The sequence below is a fragment of the Pomacea canaliculata genome, linkage group LG10, assembly GCF_003073045.1.
Source record: "Pomacea canaliculata isolate SZHN2017 linkage group LG10, ASM307304v1, whole genome shotgun sequence".
In the NCBI taxonomy this organism is placed as follows: Eukaryota; Metazoa; Mollusca; class Gastropoda; order Architaenioglossa; family Ampullariidae; genus Pomacea; species Pomacea canaliculata.
In genome coordinates this window covers 10,188,994-10,207,273 of record NC_037599.1, presented here as the reverse complement: position 1 = coordinate 10,207,273, position 18,280 = coordinate 10,188,994, and the positions used below count along the sequence as shown (strand labels likewise).

Here is an 18,280-nt window from a genome sequence, read left to right as displayed (position 1 = left end):
ATAAAAATAGATGTATAAACATGAATTAAAGGAAAGGCATGGGCTTAATCATAATTTTAAAAGAATAAACCCTTTTGAATAATCTTTACACAATGCTCACCAGTCTGGACTTTTGCCACTGTGTTGTTAGTTCTATCACATATTGGGGTGACAGGAACCTGAATTTTTCTTTCAAGATCTCCTGGAACAGTAATTTATCTTTGTTCAAGCACAGTCACTTAGCAAATGCTTATAGCTGCTTAAACTGGACAATCCACACCTGTAAATATTTTTAAAGTAACTAATGATATTGCAGAGTGATACTCTCATGAGGTGCATGAAGTGAGAGTCATGCTATATCTTTTTAAAGAAACCAATGTTATTACAGAGATGCTATCATAAGAAGCATACATACATAAAAGGAAGGTCACACTATGTCTTTTCATTTCTTGCCCCATCTCCTCCCTCCCCCATCCATCTCTTCTCATCTTCATCTGTTTCAGAAATAGCTGTTTGACGACTGTTGTTAGCACCAGCAGGTTCTACAAAAAATATTGTTGCAAAGCCTACCTAAACTTTAGGCAAGCAAAGCATTTCATTCATGATACATAAGATGTATAGTCACCTTGTCGAAAAAACTCTTCCACCACTTGTTTGCTCCATCGCTCACTGATGCTCCATATTCTGCATGGATTGCTGATATCAGCACACTTCAGTGCAATCTTGTACCAAGGCAGTAATAAAATAGTGTCACTATCAATGCACTTCACAGAATGAGATCAACATATCCAGCTCAGATATTTACTAACTGAAGTGTCCACAGTGCTATACTTAAAATCAACCTTAATGTGGTAGTATGAAAAGTGTACGTGCACTTTATGGCATGGTATTACAAAGAGGATTACAATATGAAAGAGTATTACACTTAGGTGTTACAGAGTCAGAATAGGAGTGCTTGAATACCACCAGACTAACACCTTACTCCCTAAAGACACAGCATGATATTAATAATTACCTGAAGAATAAACAGACGGTCAGAAGCGCTGGTAGCAAGATCAAACTCATTCAAGTCCAAACACCTCTGCAAAAATAAACACTGATTAGATTAAACTTAAATATGTTTTATGACAGTTTGGTCAGCTTTCCCCTATTTCATATAAAATGCAACCCCATGAAGCGCTCTAAGTGAACATCAAGTTCATAGCATTGCTATGTTTTGGACTTGCGAACACCAGAACTGCTTTCTGTTAGTTGTAAACTTGTAATTTATGTCTCCCTTGCTGTTCTACCCATGGTGCTGCACACCCACCCTGAGTTTCACAAGGAATTCTTGCTGTCTAGAGATGTCTGTGGCCAGGATGAGACATTTGATCTGATAGATGGCTGAAGCCCTGGAACATCAAAAGTTAAAGTAAGAACAGCAATATTAGTGCTGACAGCAAAATACAAAATACTACATATCAATAATGAATATCACCAACATACAGTTAGCACTTTTTCCTCTTTGCAAGGTGTCTGACACACTGGAAAAAAAACCCAGAAGAAGTGCTCACATAAAAAAATTTGGATTTACTATATCTGCACCTGAATATGCAAGACTGTCCTATGATCATTAAAACAATATGTAGAAAATTGGTTAAAAAGTAAACAGATGACTGTTTGGAGCTACACTGGCTGCATGTCAAGAATGCTTTTAATCAAAATGCACTCCCTTTTCAGTGCTATCCAAAAATACTTCCTATATTATGTAGTGCAGATACAAACTGATTTTCTTTTGTATGTCAGCTTTTTGTTTCACTTGTAGCGGGAGTGCTTGTTAGGACAGATCGATGTATTGCTGACAGTTTTTTGTCCCCTCAATCCTGCACTCCCTTCCACCCCTGTACTCAGTGGCGCAAATGAGGCAGTGTGACACAGACAACAATATAGCAGGTGACATAGCACCCAAATTTTCTAATATAAATGGCAGGCAAAACTCATTGCCTGCACCATTTTAGGGGCGCCCGGTAGGGTAGGTGTTAAAACACTTGCTCGTTATCACTGCAGTGAATGGCTCAGATCTTGTCTTGGAACACTTTCTATATGCGACACCTACCCGCAGGGCTGGGTGTAGGGGGTTTTCTCTGGGTACTCCGGTTTCCTCACCCCCTCCCTACCCCAATGGATAACACACTCAATGAACAAGAACTAGAATTATAGCAGAAAATTCTCCTTAGTAACTTCTGTGCTCTTTCCTGGAACACCAAAAAGAGGAATGGAATGATTGGTGCTAGGGCTGTTAATAGGAGCCACGACTAACTCCTGTCTTTCTAGAGTCTATCTAAGTAGTCACTCTTGGATAGACACCTCACACCACTTCTTATTCTTCTTCTGCGTGTATTATATTTCATGAATACTCTCAAAGAGAGCTCACCACTGTGCTCGTGGTAAATGGTGAAGAAGCCCACATTCCTGCAAAAGGCCTATTGCATATCTCCAGTGATGCATTTCCAGCACAGAAGTGTTCTGCAGACAAAATGGGGTAAAACACCTTTAAGAATATCCTTTAATTTTCTTAAAGTAAAAGTATTTGTTTTTTTCACACCACAATCTTTCCAATTATGTAAAAAAAATTTGGCTCCTTAGAATCTGCACAATCACTTAATTACCCTTTCCTCTTAGTCTACAAACATGAAAGTTGAATTTAACACTGTGAGAAAGCTAAATGCTGGGTCTGTACCATTTTTGGGAAGCATAATAAAGAGCATCCTTTAAATTCATAAAAGAAAGTGTTTGTTAAGTCAAAGCAAATCAACTGAAGCAACATTGAACAGAATAGGGAAGGTCCAGAAATACCATGCTGTAATTACTAGGAAATAATAATTCATTATTCTTCTGTCTTCATTCCTTATTATTTCTCCAGAAACAATACTATGCTTCTCCCAGTGTCTTGAGCACCCCCACCCAAATTTTGTTTTTAAATTTACACAAACTTTGTATCCATGAGATCTTACCTGGTAAAGCTTTGCTAGATGATTGGCTGTATGTATAAGGAATGTCTGATTGACACCTGGATGATCCAGATCATGAGACATCGATGCAATTAAACATATCATAGCTTCAAATGGAGTCATGGTCTCTTGCAACTTAAAAACAAAGATGCACACATACAAACATGTATGCACACACACACACACAAAGAAGAGAAGAATGTTAATAAAGAAAAACAAATGATAATTGATACTTGTTTTTAAGATAATAATTTAGTGGATACCAGATCAAGTATTCATAGTATTCCATCAGTCAGACCTTCCAACAGTTGATATACACAGGGTAAAAACTTTTAAAATACAAGACACAGCTATATAATTATATTTCAACTCAACTATGCAATGATTAGAAGTTCTTTTTTAAACAAAAATAAGGTGATCACTAATTTGCTGCCAGAAAGTTTTTGTTTTACTTCAGTGGATACAAAATAACTGCTTAAAGGACTGAACATAACAAGGTAGGAAATGTACCCGTTTTTCCTGTATAAAGCAGCACATAGCTTGAGTGACGTCTGCTGCGTGGACAATGTTGTGATACGGATTGCTGTCATGATAATTGTCTTCAACTAATGCTAAAACAGAAGATCATTCATACATATATGACAGATATAAGGAAAGAACTTAGGGACAGCACAATAATTCTTACATGTCTTCTATATTATTCCACTTTAACACTTTAACCAGACTTGTCACAAAAGTGATAAAGCTCCAGGTAAATTAAAAAAAGAAACAATTCAAGTCAACTAAATAATAAATGGAAAGAAGATGAAAAAGAATCTTCAAAATCAATGAAAAGTTTTCAGTGTAAATACCTTGAAAAAAGGCTAAATATTTACATAAAGGAAACAAGTTAGAATAAAGAATTAGTAATAATTAAATATTCCTGATACTACAACCATTGTAGTGGTATGACTAGACAGAAGTATGCATGTACTCTGGTATATGAAGAGATGCACAAAGGTACATATGTATACATGTATATCTTTTTATTTATGGTAAATAAATAAAGAAGATCCAAAGACCAAACTGATAATAATCTAAATGTGAACAAATGTTTATGAGTTATGCAGACAAAGTGTAGCTGGTGATGAAAGGTTTGGAAAATTTCTGAAGCACTGTTTGTGGCTTTTACAAAATGTCCTTACACGTATACACCTTTTCATTAGGTAGCAGATATACATGTAAGCATCATATCTAAGATGAATAAGTGGGAAAAAATGAATTGGAAAAACAGGATTAATCCAACAAACAGGGTTTAGGTTCTGAGGAGCAAATGATGTTTATTCTGCATGCATGAACTTACAAAAAAACTGCAACAACTTGATTGTGTCCAGCTGAAATGTCTGGATGAAGTTGTATTCCTTGAATATGTGATATGCAAGATACAGCAATGAGCGACCTGAAACATTCATATCTTACAGAGAAATCATGTAAAATTAAGAGAATCAATGTATATCAAAAAACAGACATACATTGTCTCTTTTTCAATAGGAGCATCTTTATGATCATCATTAGTTTTGGAAATTTGCAATGAATTGAATTTTGTTCTCAACAATGATGGTTATAGAGAAAAACTGATTTTAATATAATAATACCCCTCACATTTCACTTTCTTTTTTATTCACTGTTGGACTGGAGTTTATTTGAAAGGAGGGAAGGTCAGGAAAAAAAGTGTTTTTAAACACTGATGTATAATATAAAATAGTCAATTTATATTATATACAATGTAGCTTTAATACATACCACCTGTCAATGTATCAAAATGAAAAATGTCGAAATTCCAGGAATAAACTTGCGACAACATTTTCTGTAGATAAATCAAAAGACATAAAATAATAAGTATGGTTAAATGGGAATGTTGAGCTAGACAAATATGGCACTGTCTCAGCACAGCCAACATATTGAATATGATTCCAGAACAGCAAACAAAACATTCTCACACACATTACAGATAATACTGGATATTTTCTAGTCCAGTTCTAACACAGTCTGCCACTGCATTCTTCAAAGTGTTAATTTAATATTTGTGTTGAAAAATGTATCTGTGGAGACATGCAATGATGTGCATGAATGTGAGCTTGTGCTTGTGTGAGTGTACACACATATCCATGGAGATATCTGCAGTGATATGCATGAATGTGAACTTGTGCCTGTGTGAGTGTGTATCTGCGTGTGTGTGTTGTGTGTGTGCATACATCCGTGGAGATATCTGCAGCGATGAGCATGTGAATATGTGCTTGTGTGAGTGAATACATATACACAAGAATACAAAAGTATAAATGCACATGCTATGTACGTGTCAGCAGAAGTGTCATACATGTGCATATTTTATATGCTTATGCATTTAGAAAATAAATGCTTTCTAATACCTGAACACGAGTATATCTAAATCTGTACATATATCAATGTCTATATCTGCATCTATCATTTCATTTACCCATACAATTATGTACCTACATGTTAAAAATCTGTCTGAGTCTCACAAGATATGTTTACACTTCTTACTACACTATATTTCAAAATGGGGACCATCATACATGTAGTCTAGACATCTTTTCTACTATGAATCGACAGACCCAGAGCAGACTCTGTGAATTCTCACCTGTGTTGGCAATGCATAGTAATCATCCAGCACTTGCTTATTTTCATAGCTTAGTGTCAAGAAACTCCGCCGCCGCCTGTGAATCTTGTGAAAACTAAGGAAACGTGATCTGAAGCGAATTTTGTAGTCTGGTAATCTGAGTCCTGAAGAGATAAGGATAAGAAAATCAGCCCCAGTCCCATTTCTTCTTTGATATCATCAAATATATAAACACATTTCAGCCACACTCAGCCAAAGAAAAAAGTAATGAAGGGAGTTCAAGAAATAAAAATTGTCCTGCAACATATGCAATTTCCTTTTACTAAAGCCTACATAGTTTAATATTATGCATATTATTAATGCATAAAAATGAGAAACAGAGTGAAAACAAGATAATGGACAGAGTAAGAGATGAATATAGATGGCAAATTGCTTGTATAGAAAAATGAAAAGTGAAAAGAACTGAGTGAAGGTGACCAAACCAAAGCTTACTTTCAAGTAGCCTGGAGTCAGATTCCCTTATCACGAGGGCAGTATCACTGCCTGATTCTGGGTGTATCAGCCTCATCCTGCCATCACCTGTTAGAAAAAAGGGGGGGGCAAAATGAGTAATCATGAGTAAGTGAGCACACTTTAGTTTACTTTAACTTTACCAATCAAATGATTATTCGTCATTTCAGATGTTACATGCTACATCATTGTGTTTGCATGTTCTCTTGTTCATGAAAAGTTTAACAATAACTAAAAACAGCCGTTTATTTGTTCATTATTACAATACATGTATTCCTGAAACTTTTTAAATTGATCATTAAAATTAACCAAATATAACTCAGGTATCCCCAGTAGATATATATCTCATCATCCATTACTTGACTGGTCTTAGCTGATCACCAGATAAGTTGGCCTGCCAGTGGAGCTAGTCCACCGTTGTAGGGGACCTGACTAAATCCAGCAGGGGACAGGGTGCGCCACCTGTGACAGTCGTGCTGAGCGGTCAGTCCACTCCTTCACGTTCGTCATCCACTTCTTTCTCTATATCAGTGGGGCCCTCCTTTGGAGGACGGTTTTAGAAAAGGTGTCGTGCCTGGGGGACATAGCTGAACCAGACCAGCTTGCGACGTTTCACCAGTACGAACTGGGTTTCCTGAGGACCCGCAAGGGTGTCGACCAATGCAATGCTTCGGATTTGTGGTCCTTGTAGGAGATTCTGAACAGTCTGACGAGACAGTTTCAAATGCCTGGATGGATCGGCCTTCCCTTCTCACAGCATGACGGGAACGACGGGACCTTGTACAGCCTGTATCTGGTGGTCAAGCTTTTGTGATTATTCTGTGCTGTGCTGCTCAGCTTGGTCATTGCTGTTATGGTTCTACTGCGAATGTCAGCCGCACAGCTGCCATATTTTTAGGGGAAAAGCGTAGCCGCCATAAAGGAATTGAAGCTGTTTATCTCTCCAAGCTGTACTCCATTCACGTGGATCTCTGCTCTAGTCCGTGCTGATCTCAAAACTGTGTGTCGTCCGACAGTAAGTGTACAGTTTCTCGCATGAGATTCTCCGGGAAAATGTTGAGCATATGAGGACAGTCCTGGCAAAGCTTATCTCCTATCTGGGTGTTTATCAGAACTAAGCTCTGTATAGCCTTTGAACAGTTTGAGTATGACCCTTCTCGAAGCTGAATTTCCGCATCACGTGCCAAAGCCCTTTGTGTCAAACTCTATCGAATCCTTTTTGAAATCGATGAGGTTATCGTAGAGCTCTTTTGCATATTGTAGATCGATAACATAATATTACATTAACATATGCTACAGGTTGAGATGGCCAAATTGGAAGCTGCCCAAAAAGTGGTCATGGACTTGAATGGCATGAAACAATGATAATGTCATGTTTGGACAGAAATGTATAATGATCTCCACACACTGATGAGACATCTGACGCTGAGGTTGAAATTTGTGGTGACCACCATTTTCGGGGCGAATGAGCAGAAGACTGGTAAGTATATGGACATGGATGCAAGTCTTTATGCCTTACTACTGCACTTGTAGTTTAAGCGCATCTTGGCTAAAGCGAATGGCAAGAAAGCTACTTTCCCAGCACATCGTAAGGTCTCCAGTAATTTCCACCTTCACACTGTGAAACACGGTTCCAGCGTGAACAGACAGCGAAAATACGGACTTCACTTGTGTTTCTACCTGCCGGCTGACTATATTCAACCAAGTCTTATGTCCTGTCCTTCCCCTACAGGCCCTTCACTTTCAGTGTTTGCTTTCAACATCCATTTCAAAGGCAGACTTCCCCCAACCCCTCTCTCCTTCCAAGACAAGCAAGTCGTTTGGGAGCTTCAACTGTTTTTCCAGCGCGGGTCGGTATATTCAATGCAACAACGCTGGGCGTCCTGGCAGCCTCTCCAGTCTCTACACAGCCGACATGGCAGCCACCCGTCAATGACGTCAATAACGTCAAATACAAAGTCACAGGAAGGCGGGTATCAGGACTCCTGATCACACCTGATTAAATGTCAGCTCTGTTGTCATTGAAGTGCTCTCCTCTTTCGCGCTCTTTCTCCTCTCCCCTGCTCCCACACACACTCTTTATTTTTTTTTTCCCCCGCAAGAAAAATACACACACACGCACGCACACACACACACGGATACAATGCCAGGTAGGCAATAAAAAGCAAAAGGTGAGCGCTTCCAACGAAAATGAATGAAACGAAGAAGTAAATAATTGATTCGGTGTGACGAAGAGAAAAAAAAAGTGCGAAATATGTCGCATAATGAAATTGAATTAAACTATCCTTAAACCTCTTTCCAAAGAATGTCTAGGGTGTCAAGTGCTAATTGTTATGTGTTATTTTCTGTCACAACAGGAACCGACGACTATGTTCGAAGGGCCTTCATCTACTCGGAAACACACTGTCGAATGTTTGACTAAAGCCAAGTCGTTCGTAGAAAACATCTACCAAACACAATCACATATTTGACATGTCCGGTTATGAAGAGTCTTTGTTTGTGTTATTTACAAACTGCAAACATTTATTGCGTGTACGCAAGATGAAGAGCGAGAAGACGAGGCTTAGCTCAGCCAGAAGTGGGCCAGTCCCTTGTTTACACCGTAACGTCTGCCACCTCTCGAGGTCCGAACCACTCCTATCATCATCAAGCGAGTTCACACCCGCCCATCCAATTGTTACGCTTCACGCGTTGCACGACTGCGCAGCTGCATGGCTGAATAATTTGTGGCCTGGTCTGAGGCCCTTCGATACCTGCGGGAAGCACCCCGTCCCCCTTACTGTGTGTGTGTGTGCGCGCATGCGTCTATGTCTATGTCCGCATGACATAAATTTCTGTGTGCAAAAATTTCCAAGTTAACAATTATAAAGTTCTGATACACACTTTTACAGAGTCGGTCATATAGTTTGTGGACAATGCACTCTGTAACACTTGTTTTTTCTTCTCCCTACTTGCTTGGTTAGCTGGTTGGTTGAGGCTAAATCTCGGCGAGCTACCCAGCCCTGTAGTCAGGTGCCATGCATGCCTGAAAGGACGTGCGGCGGAGTCAAGCTCTGAACCCACGATCCTTGCTCTCTTGGTGACAATTTTACCGCCTTACCGCTGTGCCACCTGGCGAGCACTCCACCACCCACCTCTCCCCCCGCACGGTAACATTAGCAGAAATATAAATGTGCCTTTAGCAAATTTTCCAGCAAATGTGCGCTAAATAATGCATACCACGTGTAAGTGGACACGCAGCAGAGCCACATTCATTATCTTCTAAACAATAAGTTTCGGTGAAATTATATAATTCATGCCCGCTGCATAAACAAGCCACACAAAAGCATAAACAGCCACAAGAAAAAAACATGTCCAATGGGCTGGCTATACGATAGGTACGTATGTAGCAAGGACAATAAAACACAATAAAATCAACGTAATAACCAGAGGAATGTCTACAACAAGAAGCAACAGACTACACGATACATAAAGCATCCTAACCTTTAACCTGTGGATGGACTATATAACATACAATGTACAGCACACTAGCAAGCCCAGCCAGTAAGGGCAGGTAATACATACCCAGTGCCCGCACGTACACTGCATTTTTGTCCGTCCGGTCGTAGGAGATGCCCCCTCTCCGCTGAAAAATAACAAACATGAGAACAGTACTGCAACGAAGTGATCTTCAGGCGTTCAGGTGCATATCCGTGTGCATTTCACGTCAACACAAAGCTAACGACTTAGCAAGAGCTCCCCCTAGCCCACCCACACCCACACACACACATACACGACTTGTCGTTCCTGCTCTAGAGTGCTGGGCATTGTACCCGGGCAGTGAGGGAGGCGAGCAAGCGAGGCGAGTCGTTGTTTTAACGGCGGAGTGCATTTCTAAGATGAGTCCGGTACCTGTAGGTCAAGTTTGGCTGTTAACAACTTGCAGCACGTGAAAGGCGGATGATGCTTCCATCCGACTCCCTCCTCTAGTCACACATTCAGTGGCTTCCATCGGGGTAGAAAGCGCCGCTAACTAATGTGCTCCACCCATAAACCGTGTAAAGCACACACACACACAACTCAACAACAAAGCTGGACGGTTGAGGAGTTTACTTGGGGAGGCGGAGCTGGAGGTTGCTAGGAAAACACCGGAGGACAGTGGATGGTCGCACTAAAGTTTGACCATAGAAAAGCAGGCAAGAAAAGGCCGAGGACGTGTAGTCTGTGCCGTGGAGGAGCGGGGATAAGGGGAAGGGCGAGAGCGAGTGGAAATGAGGTCCGAGTCCACAGTAATCTTCACAACCTGGCATGCCAGTTGTCATAACGATGATCTCTCACGCTCTCTTCAACCATGGAACACGAGGCGATTAGACCACTACTCGTCCTATTTTGCGCATGAATTTAATCCAAAGATTTTGTCCTGGAAACCCGGAAACCAGAGGACAAACGAGGGATTTTTCTGCTTGCCTGATTGTTGACTGATTACCAAAGTCGCTGACCATCTATCCCCGTGACCAGCCAGCGGAAAGTGTGACGGAAGAATAAAGAAAACAATTTCGGTGCTGTCTGCGACTAAAAACGGGGTGAGGGGGACCCTAATCCAAAGGAAGCCTCGAAAGAACCACAGGTATTACTCTCCCCCACCACCACCACCATAAGCGCTTATTGAGAGACAAGCATTGTTCTGAGACTAGTTTGTGAGGAAGTCAAGAAGCTGGGAAAGAAAAACATGGAATAACCCAAATCCAATCAATTCTAAATTCGACACTATCCTGGAGTTAATACGGTATGTGTAGTCTACGTACAAGATACTCAAAATGACTTTCGATAAATTGTTTGTTTATGTTTTTTTTAATTTATCTTTGTTTTTTTATTCTTTATTTTGACTTGTGTTTGTTTTGTTTTGTGTATTTTAAAGATTTTTGAGTTTCATTGCCTGTTTTCAAGGGACTGGGGAAAGACACCTATACACGTGGGGCCTCAACTGAGTGGTAGCAGACGGTAACTGTGTGGCCGAGCGGAAAAGCTGTGCAGCTCTGTGCTATGTCAGCCTCTGCTCCCGCAGCCGATGAAAGTGAGCGGACTGAAGTCTGGCATCTGCCCTCTGTAACCGGATGAGGCATCGAGTGCAATGTTCAGCGGCGATGCTGACGATGACAAAGAAAACGGGCGACATAATACGGCGGCGAGAAGGCTGAAACTGATGGCTACTCACGTGTGCCGTCAAGCCCCTGCAACAATATCTGATTAAGTGCTCACCAACGTTCTCCAGACTCGATACAGACAGGTTATATTTCAGAAACGACCCTCGGGACATGTTTGCTGGAGGACGGGCACTAATAAACATTCGGAGATCCAGGATTATTTATTCTCAGAATACCCAGGAAAATATTAACTCTGAGGCATAAACTCAGAAATAATATTTCTTGAGAAGGACACGCAGAAATGTTTGTTAGGGACAGAAACTGGTGTAATTTTCTGGAGGCAGACATCCAAAAATATTCTGTAGACAAGGTCTCCAAGAAATGTTATATTTCTGGAAAAGAACGCCGAGAAATAACTTGTAGAGATGGAAACCAGAAAAGTCAGTACACAGATGAACACCGCGAAGTGAGTATTTAGGTGGGGAAAAAAAACATGCGCATTTTCACCAAGAATTTTATTTAGGACTATTGTTTATTTCTATTGTTTACATGACAGGGATGCCCCGGAGCACAATCTGATGCTAAAATAACCCATTTGCGCTCAGTGAAACGCAGTTTGTTCTTAATTTGACTCAGAACTAATGGTATTGTCTCTCTGCTTTCCTTTAAGAGCATGTTCTGTTGAACTGGTTTTACAACTTGTGTCAGTCCTGGGGACAGTGACATGCAGTCAAAATGCTTTTTGTTTGCACCCTAGCTCCCTTACAAACATTTCCTACGCTGGTGACAAGTAACTTAAACCACGCTGACTGCTGTTTTATCATCTTACGACGGTGGTGTGGTATCTAGCACCTTCCACCCTCATCTGCCTGACATCCGGTGGGCGGCCAGACAGATTTGATCACTTTATCAGCGAATACGTTACGTACAGTGACGCTTTCACACGCACCCGCATATCGCAGATGTCAACCATTTTTTTTCGATGAGAGCATTTGAGTTGTTTACTGGATGAGTCGTGAAAGTATCTTTCTTTCCCTCTCAAGAAATGACCTGTGTGCGCACGCGTTTGTAAACACCAGAAGCGGCTTTGCTTCCCTGGTGACATACCCTGAACAGACGTCACCATGTTTTTTTCATTTCTGCAGACAAAGGTGCATTGGCACCGACTGGAAATGTGGTGTATGATAAACACAATCGCTGGCTTTAGTAGGGACAAGGACATCACCTACCCACAGCAAGTCTCTGGAACGTAACTCGTGTTTAGCATGATTGTCATGTGTCCCCCATCACCAGGCAAGGTGCAGAAGGTACCTACCAGTGCCATGTGAAGCAGGTCCTGACCCCTCTGTTGGCCCCTACTGTCCCTGCACGCGACAGCCAAACCTCCGCTTGACCAGAACCTTCGTGGTCGACGTTAACCATCTGATTCCTTGCCAGCCGGTAGAGGAGGCGGACTATTTTGGGAACTGAGATAAAGATTTTATTTTAAAATCCTGCTTTGCACAAACTATGTCGGTCATCGGAACGCTTGACATGACGACATGACGGCGAGAGTGCCGAGCCTTTCGCTTAATCAAGGGAACTGGGTTAAGCTCCGCTTTGGGGCCGCTTGTGTTTTTCTGCATCGCCCTCATTATGTACAAACACTTGAACCACTTTGTCTGATCCTCCAGCACCCCTTCTTCATATCTCCTTATTTCAAGTAACACAAGCCCTCCTCCCCCAAACTCTGTATGCAACTGCGTGTTGGTTTGTGGTTTCTGCAGGTCTCGCTTATCAAACTTTCGACAAAAATATGTGTCGCGTCTTTAAAGATCCAATAGGGTGCAACTTTTTTTTTTTCTTATAAAGACTGGGTAAAACTCAGTGCACGATACTAGTACCCTAAATTATGGGGGAATCCACTCTTTTTGTTCTCGAGATACATCGCTTCAAACATTGCAAGCACTAACAACACAGTCACCAGGACTGTACGTGGATACGTTTATCAAGGCTTCACAACGATGAACGCAGCTGCAAAAGGTCAGCCAGTCTTCGACCAAATAATGAGAGAGAGAAAGTGAGATGAGGAGTCCATGAGCGTCTTTCGTTTCGCTCGGTGTCCTATGGCAACATTCAATCATCATTTAGCAGTTCTCTTAGTGCCGTGAAAGAATCAGAAAAACAGTCGAGCGTATAATCACGTGCGGGGTTTAGCTGACAGAACCCTTTCCCGGCGCTCGTCTTGTACAAAGCTAAACAACTCCAGCTTCACGGACATGGACAAAGAGCGATGGGAATCAAAGAGAAGCTTTGGGGCTGACAAAGCCGCTTTCACGGTTGCCTGCTCATAAAGCCAAGTCACAGTTTCAGACAGCGGGTAGCAGAAACAAAGCACGATGATAACAGCGAAGCGTGACGGCCTGCTTCATGCGTGAAAGAGTCCAGCACGGTCTGGCGGTGTCTGGCTCTTCCACCTTTAAGTGTGTTGTGGCCGAGAGAAGAGTTGTTTGCTGCTTGCACTATCGTCAGCATCTTTCTTCCGGAGTGAGGGGAACTGGACAGGAAGGGTGGACCGTTTGATAGAATAAACCCGCTGTAGCTCATTTCAACTGTAGATGTACAGTAGCTCATATAACATATTATTAAAATGCACAACAATAAGTCAGAGTAATTATAACTAGTTTAAAATAACAATAATTAGCTGACTTATTTTCTGGATTTTGCCCAATATATTTTAGGTATTTAAATGTACTTGCATGACATACAGACATACTCTTCTTAATGCTGGAAAAATTATTTTCCCCTTTTATGTGTGTGTTGGGGTGGTGGCGAGCGGGTGGGTGGCAGATCGTAAAAACTGTAATTAAAGTTTTCTTTTATGCTGCTGGATATATTTTTTACGATTTGTCAATCACTTCCCAAGGCGGTAGGCAAAACATCCTTCTGCTCATTTCGCTGTCTCCGCAAGGGTTCATTCTTGTAATAAAAAGTAATTTTATGGCAGCTTTGTTGATATTTATTAACCTCTATCATGCAACAGTGTTAATATTCACACTTATTCTTTCCGCCAACTGATATTTCGAAATCAATGCCTGATGCTGCAACACGCATCTTCCACACTACTTTTCTTCGTCTACTCCGCCGGATTGAATCCATTCCATATTGCGGGACAATGAAAGCTCGACCTATTACGTCTTCGCCTACATCGCTAAGTACACTGCCGAGAGTGAATCCTACAATCCCCACCTCCTGACCTACTGCCTCCCAGCAGCTGACTCAGGTTCTTTACTCTCTTATTTGCATCAAACCCCATATTTTCGGGGGTTGGGGGAAAGGCTTAACAAAAAGCCGGTGTGAAAAGCCGGTGTCCGAGGAAATAGGAGGAAGACGTCGGGCAAACGTCACAGGACCTGTCGGCTCGGCTCCGCTCCGCATCAGTAGGCCACGCGAACGCATCCAAGACCTGGCATTAGAGGTAATGGAAGACACGGCTCGAATACTCTTACGGAAAAGTGACACCTTTAATGGTGCTGCTCCAGGTGGGCAGGAGGGCGCATGCTCCACGTTCTCTACCCTCCTCTTGTCTCTGTCTCTGTCCTCTCGTGCGCTTTTCTGACAAGCCCTCGACAAAAATTCAAACGAGGCGACGGGTCACACTTCATGCGTGACGACATAATTGTCCTCACAGCCCCGTCATTTAACCCAACGCCGCTGACTTTTTCTTCCCCCCCCCTACCCACCCCCCTGTCGGGCTGATGGATTTCGGGGAAAATGACAGGTCTTCGGTAAAGTCGCTGGACTGGCAAACAAGTATGGACATGGAGTGTTGACCGATGTTCCAAAACTGAGCCAATGGTCTCCTCTCACCCTCAAACATAATTTGCACAGCCTGGTCAAGAGTTCGGAGATCTGCCCCTTTGTAGCTGATAGAAAGGATACAGACAAGAAACGATCGTAGCTGGAAGTATTCACGCTTTGCAATGTAAAGACATTTCCGAATATTAATTGTTTCAGTGATTTATTTGTGACGTTGGGGACATATTTTTACGGAGACTTTAGAGGAGATATCACATGTATATGCACGTACCTGTACTCGTATGATCATGCCGTTGCAGCAGTTAATAACCATATCTACGTGTATTTGCTTAGATTCGATCACATCATTTATATTATACCTCATAAATCTCATTTCAACTTGAATAGCATAGCTGTTATTACTATATTTGTCTTTGAACTGAAGACACTTTTATGACATTCTCTGGTGAAAGTGAGAGGCGGACCAAACCAAACGTGTTTTGAAAACTTGGCTACGATCCATAATTTTCTCGCTTGAGGGAGTAGAAGGAATTAAGTTTATCCTTAAACCTTGACCTACAGTGAGAAAAAATTAATTACCTACTTCTCCTGTTCATCATAGCCGATGGCCAGAATGGGAGCGGGTTAAATTTCTGTCTTGTCGAAGCAGCACAAAACCCTCCCTCTATTAAATACGCCCACACTCGCACTCACACACACACAAACTAGAAACTCCTTTCTCAAATATAAAAAAAATGTGTTTTTTTTTTAATTTCTGAAAGGCAAAACAAACGTGAAACAAGTATTTTATCAGCAATCGAAGCGTTGGCCAGCGTCTGCTGCTGGAATCGGACTGCAAATGTGTGACGTCAATGTCTGAGGTATCAGGACAACAGTCGTGGTCCCCTACCCCTGCCCCTACCCCCTCGTGGTAATACAGCTTGATTTCTGAGTGCACCGCGACTCCGGCACAAGCCTGGTGGCAATTAATTCCGCCAGCTCGCCGCCCTACTTTCCTGGCAGCGACGACATTAGCCGCGGCAAATTACACGCTGCCATCATTGACCACGCTTTTGAAAGCCCACCTAAGCGTGCCTTTACAACCTCGTGCGGCGTCATTACGCCGGTCGTCAGCGCCATACCCCTCTCCCCTTTCCAGGAGATGCGATGGCAGAGGGAGCGTTCTGTTCTGTCAAGAAAGACGAAAAGAAAAGAAAAAAAAAAAAAAATCGGAGTGGGGGACCCACTTCTATTAGAATTTCTTTTCAGTCCAAGCACTACTCCTCGGCTGATTCTCGACTTTACATGTGCAACCAAATGTAGATTAATCAAACACTAATCAAAAAAATGGTTAATCCATTAATCAAGGGTCCCGAGCGACAAAACGAAAAAAGGGTTGGGAGGAGAAGGTGAGGTAAGTGGAAGCCCAGACGTGACCTTTAGGGGACTCGTGGCCACAAGCCGAGGCGTGACCTTGCGTGACCTGCACCTGACCTGGAAATGACGTGCGCGTGTTGACAGTAAAAGCCAACTGACCTGTGCGTGACACGGACTGAAAAATATCGCGGCGCGGTGATTGGATGATTAGGATCTCGTGACTTCCGGGTCTGCGACTGGGCAGTACTTACGACTTCTCACACATCATACAGCTGGAAGATGAAAGCGCTTGCTGCCTTTTCAGGATAACAAATGTCCGTTGTTAGATGACCGTGTGGCATACTCCGCAAACGTTTGGCAAACAGTATGGGAAAATGTTTCTCCTTGTGTTTGCGGTTAGAATATTATTATCATTCCTTTACATCACATTCAAAGAAACCGTTTGATCAACATAGCGGTATATGTGTTTCTTTCACAAATTTACCTGGGATTTTTTTCCCTTAGAAGCAATGTTAGACTCATTTTTTTAGAGCGTTGACGCTAACCTGCAAATCCGTAGAGAGAATGTCACTCTCTAGTAACAAGGAACTGTGAAATAAAAGACGGTTATTTAGTATTCTCTGGTCAAATAATTATTCCTGAGAAAAGTGCCAATATCAGTTTAGTAAACATGAAAATTTATCGAAAATTATAATGCGTGTTCTGAATCTGCTCAAGCTCTCTATATTTATATATTTCTCTCTCGCTGATGCGCGAATGGTGATCGATAATTAATGATGCGCAGATCCGTCTCTTCCCGTGCGCCAGGATGTAATTAAAATGACAAATGAAAAGTCTGCGTTTGAGATTACTCTCAAAATTCGATTGTTTAATTTTCTCCCCTTCCAATATTAGTGGAAGAATAGGCTTCCTCTTTCATCAAAAATATTTACAACCAAGATTCGTCGTTAACGGCATTGCATCAGATATCTAATGGGGAGTTGGAAATTGATATTTTATGCCAAACCTGCAACAAAAGTTGTATCACACCACCCCTGTAAACAGATGCATCATGACACATCAGAGAAAAATAGCGTGCTCGAGACGAGAGCTGAACCCAGACAGACGCGGTTCTCTTTTTCAGTGTTGGAGTTCTTTTCACAGATCCCAGGTCTTCATCTTCCATCCCAAGGTCTGTAACGGAACGCCTAAAACTAGGAAGAAAATATATACCACGAAAAAGAAGACCCGAATGTTTCCGAGGTCAAGAGTGTTATTGTCTGTGGTATGCCCACCACCACATGCACAATAAAGTACGTGCATCCAACTAATGTAACAGTAAACAATTACTACTTTTCCCTCTCAGATTAGCAAGGTCTGGCAGTAAAAGTGCTACAGCTATTCTGTTACATTATCTGGTCGTGAATAAAAGATATCAGTCGATCAAGCCACTTCCTTTCCGCATATCCTTCCTCTGGCCGCCAAACTTGCGGTAGTAGTCGGAAGGCAACCATGAAATCAGAGTTTCTCTCTCTCTCTCCATTTTTATAATGGATTTGTCTGTTGGGATTTAGACAACGATAGTCTGTAAGGGATCTTTTGTGTGTGTGTGTTCAAGCGTGCGTGCGTGCGTGCATCTCCGCTAACCCGGCACCACAGGGATTGGCAGATGCCGGATAAATGTATTATCTGATTGCTTGAGAGTTAATACTAAAATAGGCTAATAATACTGCATACCTTACTTAAATCTCTGTATTGACTGGACAGTAATTCAAAACAAATAATCCAAGACAAATTTAACTTAATGTAGCAAAGTTTTATGATAAACACTGCTCTGTGAATACAGTGTGAGATTTAATTAAATTGCAGCCATAACTTTTTCAAAATGAACTTCACTATCAATTTTTAAATCTCCAAGTAACGCA

The 18,280-nt window shown here is 41.7% G+C and overlaps 1 protein-coding gene across 7 annotated transcripts in view; it reads right to left on the bottom strand.

Moving 5' to 3' along the window:
* Positions 1 to 18,280, bottom strand: part of LOC112573480 (high affinity cAMP-specific 3',5'-cyclic phosphodiesterase 7A-like) — a 51,203-nt gene that overhangs the window by 4,297 nt on the left and 28,626 nt on the right. For 6 of the 7 annotated variants that reach the window (XM_025253898.1, XM_025253900.1, XM_025253899.1 and 3 more), the window contains 12 exons: positions 9,664 to 9,724; positions 6,082 to 6,168; positions 5,611 to 5,753; positions 4,752 to 4,815; positions 4,312 to 4,407; positions 3,480 to 3,580; positions 2,973 to 3,104; positions 2,393 to 2,484; positions 1,289 to 1,370; positions 995 to 1,060; positions 605 to 701; positions 101 to 181 (listed from right to left, as the gene is read on the bottom strand). In XM_025253898.1, coding sequence (XP_025109683.1) covers positions 101 to 181; positions 605 to 701; positions 995 to 1,060; positions 1,289 to 1,370; positions 2,393 to 2,484; positions 2,973 to 3,104; positions 3,480 to 3,580; positions 4,312 to 4,407; positions 4,752 to 4,815; positions 5,611 to 5,753; positions 6,082 to 6,168; positions 9,664 to 9,724 — 1,102 coding nt within the window. Of the gene's footprint in view, positions 1 to 100; positions 182 to 604; positions 702 to 994; positions 1,061 to 1,288; positions 1,371 to 2,392; positions 2,485 to 2,972; positions 3,105 to 3,479; positions 3,581 to 4,311; positions 4,408 to 4,751; positions 4,816 to 5,610; positions 5,754 to 6,081; positions 6,169 to 9,663; positions 9,725 to 12,537; positions 13,232 to 18,280 lie in introns of those variants that run through there. The other variant, XM_025253903.1, reaches the window with a different exon arrangement.